The sequence below is a fragment of the Strix uralensis genome, chromosome 10 (assembly GCF_047716275.1).
Source record: "Strix uralensis isolate ZFMK-TIS-50842 chromosome 10, bStrUra1, whole genome shotgun sequence".
In the NCBI taxonomy this organism is placed as follows: Eukaryota; Metazoa; Chordata; class Aves; order Strigiformes; family Strigidae; genus Strix; species Strix uralensis.
Genome location: NC_133981.1, coordinates 1,564,431 through 1,589,473, shown reverse-complemented (window position 1 = coordinate 1,589,473; position 25,043 = coordinate 1,564,431). Strand labels below are relative to the sequence as shown.

Genomic DNA, 25,043 nt, shown 5'->3' with positions numbered 1-25,043 from the left:
CTCAACGCAAGGCAGAAGTGCAAATCAAGCGTTAGGCACTACAAAGAAACAGAGAACCAAACAGTGACTCTGATACAGCTAGCATATAAATTTATGGTCCACCCGTACCTTGAGCACTGTGTGCACAGGGCTGCTTCACACCTCTCAGAGGATTAACTAGATGTGGAAAAGGTTCGGAGACAACCAGCCAGGATGATCAAAGCCTTTGGGGCAAGTATCCCATATACCTGCCTGATCTTATGCTCATCCCTGGACATCCACTGTGGGTCGCAATCAGGACCAGCATATCAAACCAGATGGATCTTTGGTGTGACACAGCACTGCTGCACTCACCATCTTACTCCTTCCAGTGCTTCAGCAGATGATGTAGGGGAAACCCCAAAAGCTGAAATTATTTTTTCATAGATGCCTTTTCCTGTGAAAATTTTAATAAGACTGTCTAGAGAAACTGAGTTTCTCAAGATCTGTTTGAAATAAGGTACACCCATAGTTCATCTCATGCAAAACTAAAGGCAAAGCCTTTTTAGCATTTTTATAGCTTTGCTGTTTCACAACATTTTGCCCTCCCATTATAAGCTATTCCATCATATAGATGGAATAACTGAGATAGATGGACTAAGTAATTGTTTCAAACTCCCAAAAGAGAAACAGCTATTAGAAAATGAGCAGTTTTTTGCTTCCAATTCTGTGCTCTGTCCAGTAGATTACAGTACTCTTTCAGAGATTACAAAATAAAAGGATAACGTTATTCACACAATCTGCTGCATTCAAGGGAACTACTGAGTTCAATTCTGGTCAATACATCTCAAAGACAGAGCTGCAAGGGGGAAAGGGCCCAAAGACAAACAAGTAGAATAAGAAACCTGGAAAAAGTCACTCCCTCAAGCAGAGACTGAAAAGGTGAGGACTGCTCAGCTTAATGGGAAGGTAAAAGAGGGAACAGAAGTCTACAGATAATGAATAACGAAGAAAACTCCTTTTATCTCTTTCACATAAAGGATATTAAATGAAAAGAAGTATTTGAAACTTGTAACAGAATTTATAGAGTATAGAAGTTAACCTGTGGCACACACTGCCACGTGATATTGGAGGCAAAGAGCTAAACGAGGCTTCAGGAAAAATGCCTGAGACACGTAGAAGAACGATGGCAGTAGTCCAAGTTCCATTACAGTGAATAAAAATACTGAATGAAAATAAACTCTTTTGCAGCAGGGCATGTGTCAGCCTCCAACTGACAACACTCAGGAAGACTCTTCTCAAAGTTGTTCTCCAAAAGAGTGTGGGGGGCTGGGGGGGTGGTTGGTTTGTTTTGGTGAGGTTTTTTTGCATCTTCCTTCAAAGTCTTTGAAAACTGACCAATGTCAGAAGAAACAGGACAGTCTCTGTGTTTGATTCAGTGCAGCAGCTACTATGTTGTAAGGAGTATACAACACAATTATTTTCAGCATCCTACCAGGAAGGTACTTAGTTCTCAACACCAACAGTTCAGAACATCCCTCAAAACCAAATCTCTTAAGTCTCCTAGTGCTGACTTCTGTTATCATGCAGAAGTGGGGAGAAAGCCAACGGGAGGTTACAGATAGGCACAGCAGGGGAGGAGAAGGGGGAATTCCTGACAGCCTGCTCCTTAGAAGGAGAAATCTGAGCTAACTCCATGCTGAGCCGTCGCACTGATTCACTCCCAGCACAGCACCTTCGATCTACCATGACCACACTCCAAGTGACCATCCCCTCTGAAAATGGCAGAGAAAGCAAACTTCTATTTCAGAGCTCCTCCCCACCTCATCCCCTTACTGATAGCTTTTTTCTGACATAGACACACACATACATACACAGATATATAAAAATATATCTAAGCCTGAGTTGGAAGGTTTTAGCACAGTGGAAGGAAAAATAAATAAATAAATGTCAAGGTCTGCGTGCATTCAACAAATAAACGCAGAATTATATAAAAGCAACAGCTAATAAAAAAGATTGTTCTGTGCTGTGTTTTCCATCTTTCCAACCATTATAGGAATAAAATTATCCACAGAGAAGATCAAAAACCTTTTTCAAAACTAATACAATTAAGCTTTATTACACTGTTTCAAGTACATTTCTCCCCTCTCCCTTCTAGCCCCCACCACCTCCCACTCCAATCCAGACTAACAGTTGGAGGCATTCCTCTATTTTATTACCAGCAAAATGCTAGTGTTTAAGGGTCAGAAACTATCTAGTGTTTCAAGAGAGGAAAGAAAACCTATCCTTTTTATCCACTTGCTTTTGTATACGTAAGAACTAGAAGATAGTTGCTCTGCAGTTTGAATAGGACTATGGGCAAGTCACCTTACTCCCCCGTGAAGATCCTGCACTAAAATATCTATCACCTTGTTTAAAAAGTTACCCGGTAGCAAGGGACATGGACCTGAAAAGGGAAACACAAAAATACAACAAAAGACTTCAAAAAGAGGACAATGCAGCCTGGACACAAACTTCTCCCCACTCCACTGTCCATAAAGGACAGACACACATACAAATTTTCCCTGCAGTTTCCGCTTCATGAAACGAGATCCGGAGAGAAGAATATAATAGAAGCACACAGCATGAGACCAAGAAATTGCAAAAATTCCCTTTGCGTATGAACATATGGACAACTGTGATAATTAGAACGATAGCTGCTAGATTGTTTGCAATTTCACTGAACAATCCCCATTATCTAGAAATAGAATTTAAAAATCTGAATGCAACACTGAGTGGTAGTTTTAATAGTTTATTTTTTAATGAACTGTATGGATTAAAGTGTTGCAAAATTGTATCATGTGAAATTGCTCATGGGCATGTTTTACCATCAATGGCTTAAAAAAATGCTGTATGGACAATCATGCAGTAGCAGGGAATGAGAAGGGGAATAGATGTGCCGACAGTTTTCTACCATTTCTATAATCTGCAGTTTTTCCATGTTCCATATTCACCATCATGCTGCATGTTGGTAGTAAAGCTGATTCCTCTGTCTCTTTACAACCCACCTTTTCCATTGTTTGCACTTCTTTTTAGTCACATAACAACTACAAGTCAGATGTATGCAACTTCTTGTCAGGAGGTCTAATTGCTTCAAATTGGAGAAGATTATTCTCCACATTTATTAAAAAATAAAGACTACTTATAACATTATTTCATTTTGCCAGGAAGTGAAAAACGCATTAGTTCATAAGGAACAGCATGGCTGCTCCTATTTTTATGGCATCAATTTTTAAAAACTCATCATGGTAAACAATTAAACACAGAACCAAATCCCACATTTAGGGGAGAGATTCAAATCCCTAAATGGATTTTCAAAGGTCATTTCAGGCTTAAAAGATGCTTGACAGTGTCTCTTTAAATCATGTTCATTTCAAAGGCTTATCCAGCAAGAAGCAGGCAATGCACTGCAGCACCACCCTTTGAACTGTTGGGCTCCCCAGAGAAAAATTAATAATACAACTTTAATTCATATTTATAGCAAGATTTGTGGGTTGTTTTTTTTTTTTAATTTAGGAAAGGATTTTTAACAAAAGGAATAAAAAAAGGGCACTTATTTTTTTGAACTTAGCTTTCACCTAAACCCCATGGTGAAAAAGAAAATAAAGTTTGAATTGCTTTATTAAAAAATCATCCAGTTAAAAAACCCTTATCTTTCAAATTGAAGTTGTTAAAAAGATTTAGTTTGTAGAGCTTTTTCATCACTTAACTATGTAAGGGGTGGGGAGCAGACAGATACTGGAAGCTGCCTGTTCCAGATTTCAGCACAATGCTTCCTGTTTCTCTGCTCTTTGGATCCACACAGATCTGCACCCGATCCCATCAGTATTCAGAGGCCACAAATAAAAGACAACTCAGCCATACCTTCCTCTCAATGCGGGCCAACTGCTCTTTATAGAAGGCCTCTTGCCGCTTCAGCTCTGCCTCCCTGCCTTGCAGCTCCACGGCCTGGGAAGAAGAACAAAAGAACATCAGTAGAAGAAATTAAAAATAAAAAGTGTGAGTGCAAGGAAAGCACACAGGATGCAGACTGGAAGTAAAAAAAAAATTAAAAAAATCACTGCTCAGGACTGGTGTATGGGATCCCTCTCAGTGGAACTACAAACCTTCAGCACTGCAGTTCATTTTGCATTATCCCCACAAGTTTGATATGCTCTTATTAGTACCATACTCAAACTCATAACCTTGATTATATTTCTCCTTATTAAATGAAAACATATGATCATAGAAAGGTGGCGCCTTTCCATTGCCTTTTCCAGAACTCCACCTTACCCAAGTCTTTGTTTTTCATGCATCATGATGTTTATTACCCCAATGTTTTTCACCATACCTTAAAAATAAACCTCAAATCCTCCACTTCACAAACAGTTGCCCCTTGGAGTGTCAGAAAACTTCTATACATTTAACAGATCCCTACAATCATGAGGAAGATCCAAAATACAAGTCTATGTTGTAACATTTTTATGGCAACACACGTTCTCACTGCCATGCATTTGCTTTTACACACATACACAGGACTACCCTGATAATTAAGGACTCTCTCCACACACTCCCTGGGCATACACCACCAGCATCCCCAGAGTTCCTCAGGCTGAGTGCTGCAGATTTGGAGGGGAGATGGGTGTCAGAGAATTTCTCTTCCATCTCCAAAGTATAAGCATGACACTTCCAAAACAGCAAACGCAGTATACAAGCATGTGCTTAAGCATAACCTGGTCATCAACTAAACAATGATCAGTTGTGTGGTTACACCAACAGCTTTTGCCTTCTGGCTCTTCACAGCCAGCAGCACTTCACTGCAGTCCCACCCCTAAACTAAACTAGCATTAAGAAAACATGGCATTGATGGACCCAAACCAAACTTTTTAAGCTTAAAAGTAACAGGCAACAATAGCAAGAAGAATGGCATTTGTTTTTCTTTCCCCATCCCACCTCAAAAATCTCTGGGGCCACATAAGTTATCACCAGGCAAGACAACCTTTCAAAACTATAATTATTAGTCCGTCTAACGTGAACAGAAACCCTGCTAATCTACAGCATCCCAGCAGCATTGCTCTTAACTTTTAATGATGATGGTACAATCACAGAAAATGCTGGTCCAGTATGATTAAGCAGCTGGGACAGAAACATCCTCGTGGGCTCAGACCTGTCATTTTACGGCCAACAGCCATTGTTAATGAGAAAAATTACATCTGAAAGCCAGTTGCTGTGCATTTCCTTTTTTCTCCTCCCCTGCTGATGGAAATACAGTGGTATAATAGGGCTTAGAAGAGATTTTAAGCTAGGCAGTGAGGGACAGTTGATAAGCAAACAAAAAAAGAAGTAGAAGTACATGAAATAGGGAGTTTGCAGAGGTGTGGTGATGGTGTCTGTTTGTTTGTAAAGGAAAAAGAAGCATTTTGATTCCCATGTTTGTCAGCCAGCCAACAGGGCCAGGGTAAGGCACAAGCACTATAGACTCACATCTAAATCCCCCTGCTCTCAAAGACACTTGATTAAAGGCAAAATCTCTGGCTTTGGTTTAACCAGAACTGCTATATATCTTACAGCCCACAAACCAGCTGAAACAGGATGGGGAGGGGGATAAGAATCAGCTGCCCCGTACATGCAGCCTGACCAAAGAGATACCACAGCAACAATACTGATAGGCACTTTGTAAGTGCCAAAATTATCACCATTTCTGTGATAAGAGAATCAAAACTACCCTTCTGAACCGATATCCATCTTCTATACAGAAAAGGAATAAGCAATTTCAACTGAAATGAAACAGATGTAAAAAGGCAGGATGGTCTGGTGGATGACCAAAGGAACCTGATTCTCCTGCTGATTTTCTGCATAACACCCATAAAATCAGATTACTAAACAAGTGATTTGTATTTCCTTAAGGAGAAAATAAATAAGGAAAAGAAAGAAGAGTAACATAGTACTGACCCCTCTGCACAATTCAGATGGAAGGTGCTTTTGACATGAAGTGTATGTCACGAAAAAATAAAAGATCAACTCTTAAAAATGCAAGAAAGTTTCTGCTTAATCTAAACAAATTATGCAGCAGTGCTACTCTCCTGGGGTAGCAGACTATTCTGGGAGCACAAAATCAATACATGTAACAATACTGGTGGGCAAGAGGCTTTATTCTATTTCTGGCAAGACATGGATATGACATCTCTGGAAGGGAACACAAACCAAATACCTAATCTCTCAAGCGGGGTGCTGCGACACAGCCACAACAGAGGTGTGCTGACGTGCATGACGGTGACCCATGGACTCCCCCAAGCAGACCTGACCGGAGCTGCAGTGTTCACAGTGAATAATGCCTCCGCACCAATGCACCCTGCAGCAGACATTCCCTTAGTGACTTCCCTAGGGTCTTGCAAAATTGATGTCAAAGAATCAAAATCGGATCTCCCAACTGCAGACTACAGCCTCAGTATACACTCATCCTTCCCCCTAAGTAATTTCTGCCATACTATCTCCCATGATCTCCCACTTATCACCCATAAGTTGTAGGATGAACCAGAGGTTGCACACAAAACTTCTACTCACAACGCAAACATATTTTCAATGCCTTGCTTGTTTGCAAGAGCTGCTGATGTTTCAGTGCATTGAAATACACTGAGAAACATTCTATTTGTGACAGATCTGCTTGAAAGTTACTTTCTGTTTCCCTCTATCCCCAGCTGTTATTACTAGAAACTTTAGAACACTTTATGATGATGTTTGAAGTATGAATGGTACAGTCAGAGCATGTGTCATTTGAAACATTTGCTGTTCCAAACTGGGTTAGGCAACAAGGGACATTTTGTATGAATACAGGATATTTATTAAGAGTTCCTCTACTCCTGCTGCTTATTCCCTACCTGAAGTCAGAAGTCTGTGATGTCCCAGACAGAACTGGCTGCTATGGAGATGATTATAATTTCTCAAGGGATTGAGATTGCAGGTGCCAAACAAAGCCTCAGATACACTTTTCACATAAAGGCCTTTAGAACTAAAGAAGGAAGGAGAAGGGAAGACATGCATGATAACACAATGGTTTGAAAATCATGTATCAGAAAGTTGCATTTCAGATCCTCGCTGCAGAAGCTACATCTGAGCTTGAACATATCATGCAAGAGATGACCAAAGCTCAGAGATGACATCTAAGAAACTGTAATGGAGAACACAGTGAAGAGTGATGTCCAAAAAGTATGAAAACAGAAACAAAACAGAGGGAGGGGAGGAAGAGCATCGTTAGTTGTAGAACACACGAATATACCCAAAACTTAGAAAAGTAGCATGGGACAGCATGTATTTGCAGAAGAGAATGTATGCAACAGGCAATTGCCCTCTGTACAAAAACTAGGTGTAAGATATATTCAGGCAATGCTCAAGAATTCCCTGTGATGTGTCAGAAGTTACCAGCACTGCATTCTTACAAAGGGACAGTAAGGTACACTACTAGCATGCTGCTATAGCTTCCACGGGCATGGATCCATGGGCTGGGTTGGGGGCTTTTTCAAGTTCTTCCTACGTTTTATCTTTACACTTTTTCCACAGCCCGAAGTTTTTCAGGTTATCTCAGTGCTGCTTTGAACAGTGACAAAGAGCTAGGGCAGAGTCATGTGAAATTCCCTGCCTCCTCCCCTCCCTTTATCAAGTAACTCATTTAGAAACAAACTGTGAAAGCACATTTCTAAAGCTATGCATTACATACTGGCTCAACTAAAGAATTCAAGCACTGGCCTGCTAGCTGACAGGCAGGCCAAAAGAAATATTTTACAAGCCTCTTAATTGAGGTAATGAAATATTATTGGTTCATTCTCTATGAACAAAGCCAGATACTCAGCCTCGTCCTGAACTGACACCAACCTGCAACACATCAGACTGTGCAACTGTTCTTCCAGAGCCAGGCTTCACTCGAGCTACAGCCATTCACAGATTAGCTTTGGCTTTGCCCCCCATGAAATACCACCAGATTTTTATTATTTTTAATCACAGTCCCTTCTCATCACCTTGTTAAACATGAAAACTAGGAAGGAAATCTGCTTGAAAAAAAGGGCTTCTTGGCAGAGTCAGATTACAGTAGGGAATGTGGCACCCAGGAATAAAGTGCAGTGATAGCACAGCCCACTGCTGACGGCTACCATCAGGCTTGTCTCTCCCTGTTGCTGGGATTCTGGGATTTGGGGAGAGGGCATGGAGAATACTCTACTGGAGAGAAGAAAAAAAAACCCACCCCTCTCTGCAAAGGGCAAGTCAAGCTAGAAGGAAAGGTCCATACCTCAATCTATAAAGAACTTCCTCACAGGCAAGTCACAGCACTTGGCAAGATTATTGCAAAAATATTTATCTTCTTGGCAAAACACATTCACCAGTCACAGACGAACTAGTGAGATGACGCCTAGAGAATCAGTCGGAGGCAATCCAGAGAAAGAAGCTACAAGGATAAAGGAAAGGTCCTTAAGTCTCTACCAAATGGCTTGTTTCTACATCATCCTGTCTTTGCCGAGAGGAGTTATCAGCTTCCCCCACAGGTATCCAGTAACATCTCTGCAGCAGCACAGCAGAGATGTTTTGGCTGGGTACCTCAGCTTGCCACACTTCACAACTGCAAATTCTTATACCTCATGCTTTCCCATGTCTCTTCCAGTCCTGGTAGCAGTCCAGGTGGCAGAGGAGAAAAACAAATGCTATTAAAGGCTCCAAGACTAGAAGAAGGAATTGACAGCAATGCACTGAAGAACAGAACTAGTTCCAAAATTAGCTAGCTGGCATGTTCCTCACCAAGCCTGAAGGGAACAGCAGAGCTGAAAGGGCAACACTGAAACAGCAAGAGGCAGCTTGCACACATCATGCCTGAGACTGAACAGCAGAACTTTACAGGGAGGCTTGTACCGGACAAGCAACCATGGGGGAGCCTTGACTCAACCTCCACTTGTATCAGCAGAAATATCACCACTACTGTGGAGCTGCCTGCAGTCACTATTCCACACACACAAGGCCTACAAAATCACTTGCTGTTTGTCCTTTATCTCATTCTGCTAAAGGCAGGTGACTGGGTTGTTTTGTTTTAGAACCCAGATGCAGACTCATGGCCTTAAAAAGCAGTACTGGTGTAACCTTCATTTCCTCCTGTTTCTGCTACTCTCTTAGCCAACAACACACATCACCAGATCAAGTTTGGTTTCAGCAGCTGTAAGCTACACAAAAGGAACCAGTGAAAATCTTTATGGAGGAAATAATATGCAATTTTCTAGCTGAACACCTTTTAAAATGTAATGACAGAAAATAAAATCCTGCATCTGTGCTCAGCAATAACAATCTGTACGTGCGCAGTAACAACATGACACTTGGAATAAGCAAGATCCAGACAAAAAAGAGAGCTTACCCAGGCGTCCAAATCCGCAGGCTTGGAATAAAGAGAGTGCAAGAGAAAAAGGAAGGGAAAGAGAAGAAAAAGAGAAATCAGTGATTTATGGAGGCCGCCTGCTGCTGCACAATATAGCTTTTAGGATGACAAGTTTAGAAAAGTTCCTTAAAAATGACAAGCATCTTAAGCAGTGCAGTGCTGTCCCCTGTTGGGAACTGTGCTATTAAAGCAAAACAAAAGCACATGCACCCCCAAAAATAAAAACAAAACGAAGCCCCCAAAGATTGCTGCAGTATCCCCCTGTAAGGTGGAAGCTAAGCAAAGACAGCTGTGAAACAGCCAGTTTCAGGGAGTCGTGGAAGGTGCTGCACAATGTTAGAGATGCCGATGCCCACAACATGCACCCATGAACACGGCAATGCCAGGCATACTCAAAGGGAGGTGGCCAACAACTGCACTGTTTCCAAATTACCTGCAATTTGCATCCTTTTGCAAGGGCATTTTGAACACACAAGCTGGCCTTACACATCTTCTTTACTGGACAATTTCAAAGAGTGCTTCCTAATAGAAAGCCAGTTGAGTGATGAGATTTCCAACCAGATCTCCCTTCATAGGCAACTGAGCACATCCCTAGTGCACAGTCCAAACCTCTGCCAAACCCCAGCTGCCTTCACCTGCTCCTTTTGTTGGCAAGCCTATTCAAGTATGAAGTCAAGCAGATGAAGCAGGCTGCAGTATCACCTCTTATTTACTTATTACCACTTTTTACTTACACAGTAACCCAGCAGCAGCAAAGCAAGTACAAGATGATAAACATTTCATGCCCATAACCACCTCCTTCTGAAGCCAAGGCATTTATGAGGCAGCCACAGCTCTCATTTGTTGTCAAGGGCTACGAGCCTTCCCTGCCTCTCAGGGCTACATTCTATCAGCAGCACATTCGCTAAGCAGGAACTTCAGAAAGGCTGGTCTTTTTTATTATGATTATTTATTTGAGGGGAGTTGACAGGGCAGGAGGAACTTTCCTCTTGGTCATAGTTCAGTGCCAGAGGGAGCAGACGGTGGAGTGCAATATGTTTATGGGATCTGCCATCGTTTTAATGGCACAGAGCGACTACTTCAGGTAACTGAGGGATGATATGTCGTCAGCTATGTGTGCCATCCATCCTCATCCTTTGCAACAGCTGAGAGGGCTGGAACCGGACATCTACAGTTCAGCTGGGGGAAGCCAATTGCCCCCTTTCTGCAGGCGGGTTTGATACAGCGGCACCAAGTCCTTGGCGGAACAAACCAATACACAACAGGTGCTCACTGGTAATCACCGACTGATCTTGACAAAAGCCTGATTTGAATAACATTTTTCTTCCTACTGATTTTTACAGTCAGGACAGATGTGCTTAGTTTTGTTTTTACATTTTAGCAATTTCAAGGCTGTCTATCCTCAGCAGATGGACAGGAGGAACACAGGGCTCTTTATGGTGCATGTTATTATTTCAGCAGGTAGGTCATGCACACCAGTAACTCTTTACTGGATTTCCATCTGTCACCCCTGGGGTGCCTAAACCATTAACTGTCACATTCCTGGTAGACAAACACTTGCATGACAAAATGAACACGAGGTACTAACTTAGTGGCACTAGACAGTTGCTGAGAAGAGAGAAAGGAGAAGGACCCAGCCCCATCACCGAGAGGTGGTCCCTCTTATACCCCTACAAGATACAATGCACAATAGCAGAATTACAGTTTTAGGAAAGATAACACTGTCACCAACCACAGGGCATCTCTTCTGCTGGTACTGACAAAGGCTTTAATTTTGTCACCTTTCAAGAGGGGGGAAAATTATTACTCCAAGAAGAGATACACTCCACTGAATGGAAACAGGAAAATTGAAACAGGTGTAGATGCAGTAGGACATATTGCTGTGTTGGGAAAAAATAACTACATTTGGAGTGAAGCATAGACTAAATAAAATATAATAATAAAATAATACAAAAAAGAAAACTCAAGAGGCCTACTGGTTTAAGTTTTGCTACCTCCTAAGCACATGCCAAGATCTCTTTGCAGACCTGCATTTACTGACTTTGCCTGATAATAAAAGACACAGCATGTCCACTAATATTTTCAAAGTTTAAGTAAACTGTTTAAGAAATGAGCAACATCTGGGTTCCTTGCTTCCTAACCGAGTGAGTTTCACTTCCAGCTCCCAGCTGGGGGCTTGTGAGTTATATAATCCCAGCCCTGGGACACAAGCCATCTTTTAGCACCCTCGGCCAACACTGCTGAACTCTTCTGCTAAAAGGAGGGTTCATTTCTCTTCCAGGTAGCCCACTGGATAGCAATCACAGGAAGCTGAATACATACTGGACTTAATCATTTAGGATCAAATCCAAATCAAGATATTCCTCTTGACTGTATCAGAAGCAAAAGGTTATTGAAACAGGATCTCATGCCAAACTGGCAACCCCTGCCCTAAGTATTTATACAGGGGGAAAAGATGACACAGTCAGCTTGGAGAAAACTCTGTCTAGATATGGGAACTACATCTGTAATGCATCCATGCTTCTGAAAATTTCATATTTGAGCACTGATTATTCACGCAGGAGATGCTTTCCCACATATGTACCAATAGTCCAACTTCCAGTGCAATCAAGTTAGTATTTCCTACATACGGACAATTTCCAGCATCTTTTCCATACTCGTACTTTCTAAACTCATATGCCACATCACCCATACATAACTGCCATAACAGGCACATCACTCGTGTCTGTCATGGCCTGGGCAAATGTAAAAATGGCAGTGAGCAATCAAACCACAGTTCAGCAATTGGCAGTGAAGAACGAAGGGATCAGCACGAGAGAACAGTGGCCTTAGGAAGGACAATGCCTTTCTCTAACCTGCTTGGAACCAGCTTCACCTAGCTCACTTTATCATAGAATCATAGAATGGTCTGGTTTGGAAAGGACCTTAAAGATCATCCCCCCCAGCCACGGGCAGGGACACCTTCCACTAGCCCAGGTTGCCCAAAGCCCCGTCCAACCCGGCCTTGAACCCTTCCAGGGAAGGGGCAGCCCAGCCACAGCTTCTCTGGGCAACCTGTGTCAGGGCCTCCCCACCCTCACAGTAAGTGTCCATTACCTTGCCAGAGTCAACAACTCTGCCATATAACTAATTTCACTACAGTGTGACCAATGACTTGGGAATCCAGACTACCAGCTTGGTAGAGATCTCCTACTGAAGAACTCAATACAGAGTATTTTTAGGGGCACTGCCAACTTTGGAAGTGGAATATAGAGTGGGAGATGCGAGAAATGAGAGGCAGCAGGTGCCCAAAACCCAAAACAGCTGCTGGCAACAACTTTTGCACTCATGTCAGTATCTGAAGAGCTCTGCAGCACATATTCTAACATCTTGATGACCAGACTTCATCACTGAATGAGCAAAGAGTCATTTCTTCTTAAGGCAATAATCCAGCGCTAAACTTTTCCACGATGATAGGAATTAAAGCATTTAAAGAACGTATCTAGACATTCAGTATCCACTCCAGACCCTTAAACACTTCCAGTTTAGTGGAAAATTGAAGCAGTATCAATATTAAATGTAATGAGAGTCAGAGATGTAACCAACTGACAAGGGAGAAGCAGGAAGAGACACTGAACAGCAATCAATTTTGAGGAAAGGCTGTGATGAAATTGCTCAACTCTAATGTATACAGAGCATACACAATTTCATAAACACGAAGATGGGAAGCAGCAGAAAAACCCTCTGTCCTTTTATGATTCAGGGACAACTGCACTTCTAATACTTATGGCATTGCTGCAAATAGGTTTGCAATGCTCACAGCTGATAGTTTTCATTTAAAACAAAATAAAGAGAAACCTATTTTATGAAATCCAAAGTAAACCATCTGCTTTCATTGCTTGCTTTAATACTTCAGCCCATTCCCACATTCTCCTTTTCCCATCACCACTTCTATACATGCATACATACATAGTTTTCATTTTGTAGGCTGCCAACAGACAAGGCATTCAACATCTATAGAAATCTTGCAGAGCGTAGGCTCTCTAGAGATGTATGCTGAAGATGCTTATTTCTGATAGCAGGTGAGTCAACAACTCCCTCTAAATTTTTACCTCCTTGCTTAAATTCCTACTCTGCCTGTTCGACACAAGAATCAGCAAGCCCCTGACCAATCTAGCCAAAAAAATCCCAACAGCTCAAGAGAGGGCATCAATCTGTATTAATTATGACTTTCTATCCCAGAACATATTTCAGACACTACTGAGTCAATGAGGTATTTTCTCATAAAGCTAGAAGAATCAAAGGCCACTCAACTCTTCTTGGATTATTTCTAGCTCATAATCATTAATACAGTCTCCCATTATGCTAGCCTAAGGGTGGCATATGGCTTTCTAGGGATAGGACAGACGGGGGAAAATAACAGTTACGCATGCCTACATCCCAGTCTCATTTCTATGCATGCATATGGGGACAGAGCTTTCTCTTGCCAGATTCTTAAATACCAAATATATTAGCTTCCGAGTCAAACATAGTACTTCAAACACAACCACTGTTTTGCAAAAAATCAAGATGACATGCATAATCAACCCATGTGCCTCAAAGCAGTAAAAACCATGTGAGTTCAGAAGGAATTCCCTTCCCACATTCGCTTCCAGACACTACAGGCAATTTTTACCTGTCTCTGAACAAAACAGGTATTTATAGGCACCAGCCAATGGATACAGGTTTAGTGTGGTACAGTGAATACAAAGTTCCTGCCACAAGATTAAAAATGTTATTTCTTTTTATTTAAAAAAAGACTATCTCAAATACTATACAGTTTAAAAGGAATACAGTTGACTTTGGGGTTGCTTTTTAATACAGGCAAAGACTGTCTTAATCACATACTTTTTTGAGTAAAAAAATTCTTGAAAGCCTTCAGTCACGGTCATGCATCCCCTGTCTGTCTCTGAATCCTTCTGCAGGAGAGTCAGGTGCACTTTCAACCATCACAGTTTATATTTTCAGCCACTTCGACAGTCTTGCAAATTTTCCTGTTCTCCCTGCTCTTTCATCCCAGAAGTATGCAAAGCACGCTTTACACAGTGTTACAGGGTTGCTATCTTTCTGGGGGCAGAATCCAACCTACCAGTTTGCCAAGATGTATGTGGGAAGGACAGAGTAATCAACATTTAGTATAAACCAAGCGGACCACAAAAAGTATAGGGGACTTAAGTTAAAATAAATGGCCTGGACCAGCACACATACACAATCATGCTCGTGGTGAGGTGTTACCTATGGAGGAAAATGGAGTCAAAATGTGTAGAAAGATTAATCACAGACTGCCCAGGAAAATAAAAAAAACATAGAAGTGAGGAACTTCACCGCAATCTCCCTCATTTCTATGATCACTAAAGAGACAGGCAGTCAGCACTAAATTTTCCTACAACCAGTTCTGAAAATGTACCTCGGTCTTTGCCTGCAGCATTCCCTACATCCTAGGCCACAGTGTTATGAAAAGGCTGCCAATTAAGTTGTGGTTTTGAGCTATAGACAAAATGTCCACTAGAGACTCTTGATTCTTGCTTCCAAAGCACTTGCAACCCACTGTGTGTTTTAGGAAGAGAACATACTGGTTCTCAAAAAACATGCACTCCCGGCTCCTCAGAAGGCTGTGATCAGAGGAAATGCTGCAAGGTTGCATCTTTTAATGAAGTCCGAGTATATCATAACGAAATCATCTGCAAAAAGAAGAGTGTAGATTCAGCAACAAGGATTTCAGGCTACTGTAAACTGGTGTTCTTTATTTTTACATTGCAATCTCCAGGGCATGATTGTATCAAGAGCAACTTGCAAATCTGTGTCACTGCCAGCAAAATTTTGATTTCCATTTGATAGAACAATTTGCAAACAGCAGTTTTCCACATTGTGCGAGTGCTCAACATTTGCAAGAACTACAAGAATTCAATGCTGATTCAATGCCCAGTTAATGGGCAATGCAACACACTCTTGCTCAAGGCAGATGGCTTAGAAAAATCAGGGGCAGGGGGAGAGCATTCTCTCTTTCTACGAAGGAGCAGTACCTGGTAGTGTCTCAGCAAGGATCACAAATGAGGTGTTGCTGCTGTCAAGAAGAAGAGGGTATAGACTGGGTGCCACAGGAACAGTTAAGCAGTTTGAGGAATTTTCCTTAGGAAAAGAAACCAACATTTTGCTCTCGGTGGAGCTTCTGAAGCTCAAAAATAATGTCACACGCTAAGGAACCAGAGAAGTATTTACTCCTGGACCTTTTGATCAAAAGCAAGAAGCTTGAAATTTAGCTTTAAAATACTGTATGCTCTAAATATAGCAGTCAGATGACCTGACAGAGCTAAGATTCATGCTTCATGAGTTTGCAAATTGAGAGTCAATCCAGCTCAGAGTATCACAGAACCCTAAAGACAGATTGCTGTACTTACTGTAGTAGATACTATTTACAAACATATCTCCACGCTGTTTGCTCTCTAATTATAGTTGGGGCACATACAATCATTTACTTTCTGTGAGCTCCTTTTGTACGCTACACCTCCAAGGTCAATGAAAGTAATTTTAAGAACCTGTTGATTGATTTATTGACCAAGTAAGTTGACCAGTGCAGTAGATGAGAAATAACCAGACAGGCAACTGATTTGATAAATATTCCTGGAGACTAGTCACTATAGGCACTGGAAGTCAGGCAACAAGAAACCCTCAAAGGCAGGTTCAGACTTTTTTTAGAACCTATGTTAACAGTTGGCCCTAAAACTTCATTCCTTATGTAGGCCTGCTTGGTCAAGTGCACTCCCCAACCAAATGCTTGGGATAACTTGTACCACCCAGTATTAGCTATCAAATTCTGCAGAAGCAATTGGCAGAAGTTCAGCTCCTATTACCAGAAACAATGTGAGAAGGAAGAGGAAGGGGAGAGGGCATATACAAGAATTTGAGGCAGAAAAGGGATACTTCTATCTGACCAAGGCCATGGGACAGAAGCAGCCCAGGTGGAGATCATCGTCCACAGGCAGCTTCCAGTGCTTGGGAGAGGTTTCTGGTGATTCTGTGGTGGGACTTCACCACAGCTATCACTGAGCTCCAACAGCACGGAGCACATTATGTCCCCGGCCTGCACTGAAAACCATAAACCTCATCTATCAAGTATTCACTGAGATGGCCTATTTTTTTTCCTGTGGATTTAATTGTGCTTTAATAAGGTTTTCAATGAAACATATCGGCAGCTTATCATAAAACTAAGTTGAACGTAACTTGTACTCCTTTTACACTGTCCGCTTGGTTGTGTGAAGAACTGTCATCCAACTCAAACAAGAGGCAAATTAGGATTCAGCTCTGTTGCACAGGATTGGTTTCCTAAGAGGCAGAGGAAAGGTACACTAACAAAGCAGGAGGCAAAGGAAAAAGCTTGAGTGACTACTATTATTTGTACAATATTTTAGATAATCTTTTGGCGCTGTGGTTTTTGGGGAGTTTACATTTATCCCCAGGACAACAAAGGAATTAAATGTCCAAGGATGTCAATAGCTTTTTCCACAAGCATAAAATTAAAACAGGAAAAAAATTCAGGTGCAGACAAAATAAATTAGCAAGATCAAATTCACAATCTCTCATAACCTCTCAGCATTTTTGAAAATAAATGCCACACTTATCAAAACAACCTTTAAAAAAACCACCTTTAAAAGCTTATTTATCTCATAATATTCTCCTTCCTGCCTGTCATATAATATATGTATTACATACACATAAAATCAAAAGAAAAATCCACTCAAAGAAACCAACACTCCAATGCTCCCTTTTCCATTTAGTGTTGGTTATACCCACACCCACAGAGACCTTAAAACATTTTAAAGGATCAAGCTTTCCTTCTCATTAGTACCGCCATCACGTTGTTCTGAACTGTGGTCATATAACCTTTTGCACCTTTTCACTCTATTGAATCAATCTCCCCTGGCAACTTCTGGTGTGGCACTCTGCTCCCCCTGCCTCCGGCTCTTCTTCCCTCACTAATTCTGTGTTCAGAACTGTGAAGCACAAAATTAGACGTTTCAAATTAAGCAAGGAAAGAGAATGAGAGAACCTTATTAAATCAACATTAGCATCAGAGTGTCTTTAAAAGAGAAACTCAATTGCAAAATATTACTTGTTTCTGTAAAGCTCTTTACATTGACAGAAATGAGACAGGCAGCAGCTGAAGTCATCTTCCTCTGCCCCCACCTTCCCCTTCATGCTGGTTACAGTGCTTGAGCAGTAAGAGCAGGATCCTTCCCAGAGCACAGCCCCAGAGGGAGCAGAGCCTACCTTGAACTCGCAAGCACTGAAATTGCCAAGTAAAAAAGGACAAGGTCTATTACCATGATGTTGGGGGAAAAACACACACAAACACAAAAAAGCATATTAACACACAAAAGCAGACTCCTTTCTCCTCCCAAGCCTTCCACAATACTGGTCGCTCTCTCAAGTCATGTTACAAGTTACAGTCAATTCTTCACTTCTAACAAGGTGAAGAGCCATTTCAGATTTTAGTTTCCTTTCTCAGCCCCCAGGAATCAAAATTACTGACATGGTGATGATCAGCATATTCTGTTCCAAAACACCTTAGCTTTCTGAATGGGAACCTCCAGTTCCTGGCCAGGTATCCTTAAACTCCTTTTCAACATAAATCACTGGAGTATCATACCATTCCCCCTCGCTGAATAATTAGACATGTTGTGAAATCCAAAAATCACCTCTGAGCCTGCATGGTCTTTAAACATGACTTACCCTCGGCAATTCTTGACTAATAGTTGGTATTTGCACCTTGTGTCAACAGAATGAGCGTACACATCTTACAGCAGTGTGCAGCAGGCTACGTACTTGTCTGCTGGGCTGCCACCTAAACCAAGGAGTGTCTCGGCAGTACCTTACAGGGAGAGTTTGTAATGTGTGCTGCTAAGGAGTCCTATAGGAACAAATCCTACTAAAACAATTTAAGTACAAAATATATATATTTCAAAACATTAAAATCAATTTTTGAGTACCCATTTAGCTAGAGAATATTATCCTAAGGGCAAGTGATACGAAACCGAAGCTCAACTCCTGATGACAAAACAAAGCTTTCAAAGCATTTTTTGGCAAAACAGACAGTACTCCAACAGAAACAGGCTGAAGCTTTTGATCGCTCCAGTCCTACCACGCAATGGAAACTTCTATATCAGCCAGACGTTATTGGAAACTCTGCAAGCTGCAGACAGGTTTCTAAGTTCAGGCTCTGTACCAATACAAGAGCACTCTGAGGAGCCAGCGGTGCTGGCAGTTCTGATACCTCTTCAGGGCTGTAATAAAAGCGACCACTTCCTCATCTGACAGCCATGCTTAGATGCCATTAACTACGCACTGGACAAAGTAGTTCCTACACCAGAGTTAAGAGAAAGTGCACCAGGGAAACAGGAAGAAGGAGGAGAAAAATAACACCCACAAGAACTAGTGACCAAAAGCTAACTTGGTTGTTAGAGGACTGTCTATCCTTGTTTCGTAAAATGAAATGCTTCATTCTCACCTCAAAGGGCAACAGCAGCCACACAAGACTGCTTGGAGCCTTCCAAAATGAAAGGGTCTGATGAAAACGAGCAATTTACCATTCAATTATAAAACTGAAAAATGGGGAAAACTGAAAAGCCAGAATGAAGCACTGAACCTGCCGTCCTAGGGCTGCCCTTGATGCCTTTTCAGGCCGGTAAGAAGTCTTTACCAAAATATACTTAACTGTCTGCTACATGCCTTTCCTCCAAGAAAGGACAACACTAAGCAAAAATTGAAAACATATTTTTTCCTATTCTCTGCTGCACTGAATTATCTTCTAGCCTTTCCCTAGCAGTCTGACACAGAACTCAAAGTGGTCTCCCATTGCCTGCAAGCCCCATCCCTTGTTTTTGTAGGAGTTACCACATAGCACCTTTAATTCAGTGGGACGGTAACTATAATGATGGATGTCTAAACAGAATTATAATAATAGGGGCTTACAAAGTTAAGCTCTAAACATAATGATCCAAATTAATAAACTGACAGCCCTAAATATGAATGCAGTTCATAGAATCATAGAATACCAGGTTGGAAGGGACCTCAAGGATCACCAGGTCCAACCTTTCTTGGCAAAAGCACGGTCTAGACCCTGTCAGCAGACCTGGTCAGCACCCTGTCCAGCTGAATCTTAAAATCCACCACTTCCCTGGGGAGATTATTCCAGTGGCTGATCGTTCTCATTGTGAAAAATTTTCCTCGTGTCCAATCAGAATCTCCCCAGGAGTAACCTGTACCCATTACCCCTTGTCTTTTCCATGTGACTCTTTGTAAAAAGGGAATCTCCACCTTCTTTGCAGCCACTCTTCAAATACTGGAACGTGGTGTTAAGGTCTCCCCTAAGCCTTCTCTTCTCAAGGCTGAAGAGACCCAATTCTCTTAGACTTTCCTCACATGACAGGCTTCCTAGTCCTTTGATCATCCTTGTGGCCCTCCTCTGGACCCTCCAGTCCGTCCACATCTGTTTAGTATAGTTCATGGGATGGGATATAATTCTCCTGCAAGGCCCTCTTCCCTTGTAAGCAAAACACCAAGAATATCAAAATGGAGTATTAATTCAGCTTTAAAAAAAGGCACTCTAATTTCAGAGTGTTCACCAGGTAATAGAGTGTCTTTTTCTGCAAATATCAAGTAATTCGTTCACATTCACATGCCCAACACTTTCAGCTCTTTACTGCCTCCATTCTGAAAATTTTTCAGGAAACAGTCAACTTTTACCAGCCACAGAAAATGTACAACTAGAAGAAGAACAAACAGCGGAGACAACTTTTGTGCAACTTCCACCATTAAAAATCATAAGTCAGTTTGACAACTTGGCATATACCAACCCCACAAGCAAACAATGAAATACATAGGTAAAGTCACTTAAAACTGAAAGCTTGGAAAAGCTTTAAAAGAAACACCAAGTTTTAAAAATCCAAAAAGCATCTAAACAACCAGAGGGCTCTGAGGGGTTTTATTTTTGTTTTCTAAAAACGCACCATACAATTCACCTTCAAAGATCTCAGTGAATGTCAACACATGACAACACTTCTTGAGATAACTACTATTCCAAGAAAACTAAAGCACAAGCAAGATGCAATAATTTGTCCTGATTCACGCAGAAAATACTAGACAGGATCATGACTGATAACAGAGACCCAAACCGCAGAAGAAACCAAGATTTTCATCATCCATGTATTTGCGCAGATTACTGAAAGGAAAAGTCACAGTGTACTGATGCTTGCCTGTTAATATCCTTCCAAGATGGCACAATCAGAAAATTATCTCAAAAGATCTAAGTATAATGGAATGAAAGGTTACACACTTTTGAGATGAAGGGAAAGAGCTGGAGCAGCAAAAAAAGCAATCCCTATTTCATTCTTAAGTCTCTAAGGGACTCAGGAAGCAGCAATGAATGGTGGAAAGCCATCCACCAAATCCAGGTAACTAATATTGCTTGCAGTGATTAACTCACTCAAGGTGTCAGCCTGCCACCTACTACTGTCACTGTGGAAAATTCACTGTAAGCACCGAGAGGATTCTGAAGGGAACAAAAACACTGAGAAAGAAGAGGCAAGACAGACACAAAACAATGCAAAGAGTCACAGCAGCCTTTCCTTTCAGTAGTAACCATCGGCTGCAGCACTTAGCCCTCTTCCGAGACATCAGTAAAATGGACCCGTCTCATCATCAGCAAATAGGGAATTAATATTCACGGGTTCTATAACTGACATAATTGCAATTTAAAAAGGGCAATTAATCATCAGCCACATTGGCGGCTGACTTGCCAGGCTGGGATCCTCTCTCTCCACATCTGCCAACAAACTCACAGGGGGCAAAAGCATCATGTGCCCACGGAGCCAGGAAGTGCCATTCCCCTTCTTACCCCCAACCCCAGGCTTCACAGCATATACTATAGGTTCTGTTACTGGTTTTTTTCCTCTCACATAAGCCCCATGGGGGACCATCCACCCACCCTTTCCCCCAGTAGCTCCCCCACGATGCCCAAGCAATCTCCCTTGCCATGTGGCTAAGAAATGATCTCTCCATGTTGTATGTCACTCACAGCAGCCAAGAGAACTGAGGCAATGAGCTCCATCACCTCCATTACAGAGTTCTCCTTGTCTCCCCATTTTCCTTTGTATCTTTGCATGAACTAATGTTTTTAAGAGTGACATCTCATCCCATTCCTACTTGAAAAGTGTACTACAAAGGCGAGAGCACAGCAACTACCATGGGCTCATAGAAACTTCAAACCTGGCAAGTGGTTTTTAAAAGATGAGCCAAAAAAGCCACTAAGGAAGTATTTACTTCCATGCTTTTATGGGAATCTTTTCAAGCATGCTTTAAACAAAACCAAAACCCCAAGCAATTGTTCTGGATATTAGTTCTCCCACTTTAAAATCTTTCTATGTGAGCTTCTATTGCCACTATTTCAACCAATAGTATTTAGAGAAGAGACATTTGGAAATTTGTCAATGGTGTTCAGGTTCCCAGAAAGTTCTGAGACTAAATTACTGTAGGGTGAGTATATAACCTCCTGTAGGAAGTACAATTCTCAATATAACATCCTTTCCTGAGAGGAAGAAAGCCGTCAAACTGACCACCATACTATGCCACTCTACTTATCTGAAAAGTACATAAAACACTATGGTGATAAATACCATAGAAAATAAGTATGAGATTGATGGAAAGATTTAGAGCTCAGCAAGCTGGGAGGTCTTCAAGTGCCATACTTAAGACTATGTGCTTGGACCAAGGAAAATATACAACGTACTTCTTGGCCAAAGAAATCTCACTCAAACAGGTGCCACTGCTGCCAGCCAAGTGCAGCAGATACACAGGGACTTGTGTTGTACCACAAGCTGTATAGTCCTCCCCTCCTTATTCCTGCCAGTCAGCAACCAGAAATTGCCTTCATCATAACAATACAGGAAAAGAATTCAATGCTTTTGTATGTGAAAGAGAGTAATTTCAATCCTACGAATTAAGTCAGGATGGAAGCTGGAACACAATTACGTATTGCACGTCTTGGTCAGAGTTCCAAACAAAGGTACTTGGCAAAATGTCTCCGCCAGTGGATAACACCAATAAATGGCCTCATTTCCATCTATTATAAGATAATAAACAGGCTTTGCTTCCTCACACTGTCCTCATTTCTATCAGGTCCCTCTCAAGATTCACTATCTTTTTGACACATGCTCCAGGTGTTCATCATCCACAAACCTCTGTGCATCACTGCAAGTTAAACAAGGTGTCTACAACCCACTTCTCAGCTTTGTGAAACTAGACAAGTGCAGGTATGAGCCCGCTCCAGCTTTTTCCTCATTCAGATTTTGCAAGGTTTTAGAAATCTCTTAAAGGACATTTTATTTCCAAACAGACCTTAACCCTCCAACGACACAAGTATCACGTTGCCCACGTGCTCTCTGTTTGAATAGGACTGACCTTGTCCTCCGTTAACAAAAATCACTCCTTAACGAACAAGAGAGTGTGGTGTTAAGAAACAGCAGATATTTCACTCAAGTATGTATCTTCTCCATGCTTAGGAGTAAATACCCTGTAACTCAGCTGTATTTCCTCATAATGACTGGCTGGATGAAAGACACTTACTGGGCTCTTTTGCACGCGGAAAGTTGGTAATAAAGCTGGGGGGGGGGGGCGATACAATCAGGGCTCCCGGATCACAGATGCTTCATTTCTTACATTTCTTTAGAAGAAAAACAAATACTTGTGCTTCCAAATTTTCCTAACACCCGTAAGCTTAATGCCTCCAATCAGCACTTGCTCACATCTTTATCTTCAAGCCATATTACAAAGTTTTGATAAGCTTTTTACTTCCCAGTGTCTCTCACTCCACATGGATAAGAGCTACTAATAGAGGACGGAGACCAAAATCCTTGCCTCGTCTATTGCCGACATTTAGCAATCAGCAACTGCCTGAGTATTGTGTGAGACCCAAAGCACTGCCGTGTATTACACACTTATCTCTGCAAAACCACCCCGCACAAGTGACAACTTCTAGGCGGGGGGGAGGGGGAATTGTGCAGCTTTGCGATAATTAAAGCATAGACGAGTGTCACTGCTGTAGATAATTATGCATTAGCAGTGAAATTACTTAATGGAATGAAATAAACTAAGCCAAATGTTTTGTTTTAAAGGGAATTTAGGGTCTGCAAAAGGTGCCCAACTGACAGCCCAAGAGAGCAAGAACGACAGTCCTCTGTCATTCACAAAAACGATACGGTACCGCAACAGCCTGGCAGGCTTCCACCTCCCACCTAGGCACTGGGGGAGCAGAGGAGAAGCTAAAGAAAATTTCAGCCCCCCTGGTCATTCAGGCTCTGATCCACCCAAGGAGCGCCCACACAGGGACCAGTCAGTCACTAAGTAGAGAGGAACAACTGACTGGGATCATTTCCTAAATAAAGATACCAGCTCTGACAAAATGGATTATTTCAACCCACAGATCTTCCATAGACCACCCCCACAAGCACGCATCAGAAAAGAAACCCCAACATTTTTAATCCGTGTCGGTACAGACAAGACTCCAACCAACAGAAACAACAGGGGAAGTAGGTACATGGCCCATGACGAAACCGCCTCCTCCCACCAAACCCACGAGGTCTTTCACCGCCCTCTCCTCTTGCCTCAACAACTGCACACCTATACACACTCCCACCACTGCTCTCGTCTGGATGGCTCTCAACAGCGTCCTCCTGCTTGTTAAAACAAGGACTCTCAAGGTCAATCAGAATTTATAAGGCAGCCATTTCATCTTTTGTACTTCTCTGGCTACACTCCTTCCTAAAAGCTGCTGAATGTTGGAGATTCTGCTGGGTCTGAAAGCCCTGCCAACACCAGGGCCAATTAGGAGTTTCAGGATGATGCATATTAAAGTTATTATGGGAGGCAGTTATGCAGCCAGAATAAATCTTAACTGAACCTTTAAGTGGTTTTTATAACTCTTGTTTCTCCTTCTTGAAAACAGATGAAAAGATACAAATCTCCTCCCTAAAAATCTGCAGGGATGCCAGCCAACCACCAACTTCTCCCTCAAGACAAGATTCTGCCCTCAAAGCAATAATTCATTTCGCCCAAGGCCAGCTAGATCACCTTAATGTTTTAAACTCCAAATCACTCAAATACTTACAGTATCGGTGAACACTGACCTGAGACACTGCCATTACAAAAGTACTGCATAAACATCCCAAACTTCTGCTGAAAGAAACTCCAGTGGGTTTTCAGCACAGGCCTTGTTAGACAGTCTACATAGTCTGATTGCAGATAATCAAAGGCAAAGGAGCACAGATATAATAGTCAATTTTTACAGACCAGGTTTTGTAGGTAGTATCTAATTAGAAGGCTAGGATGTGGGTCAAAATGGTGAATCTTAAAGAGGATCTGAGGATCGGAGGCAGCGACATCAGTTTTGATAACGAGCAGGAGCTGTCATTAGGACAGCATCTGCCACTCTCCTCCCACCACTCCAAAACCAAACTTGCTCTCAGCAGCCGTTCTCTACCCCTCCAAGAAGCACTACAAGAAACCAACTAGAGACCGGAGGACCAAAGAGGAACCTGAAGATGTGGTATGTTCTCAGCCACATTTGTGTGGAAACCTGCACTGTCTT

The 25,043-nt window shown here is 41.9% G+C and overlaps 1 protein-coding gene across 7 annotated transcripts in view; it reads right to left on the bottom strand.

The window, feature by feature from the left end:
- Positions 1-25,043, bottom strand: part of CHCHD6 (coiled-coil-helix-coiled-coil-helix domain containing 6) — a 117,459-nt gene that overhangs the window by 69,474 nt on the left and 22,942 nt on the right. For 6 of the 7 annotated variants that reach the window (XR_012630207.1, XR_012630208.1, XM_074878812.1 and 3 more), the window contains exons 5-6: positions 9,365-9,385; positions 3,862-3,945 (exon numbers count right to left, since the gene is read on the bottom strand). Coding sequence is in view for 5 of the 7 variants with exons in the window: in XM_074878812.1 (XP_074734913.1) it covers positions 3,862-3,945; positions 9,365-9,385 (105 nt within the window). In the remaining 2 variants the exon portion in view is untranslated. The remainder of the gene's footprint in view (positions 1-3,861; positions 3,946-9,364; positions 9,386-25,043) is intronic. The other variant, XM_074878808.1, reaches the window with a different exon arrangement.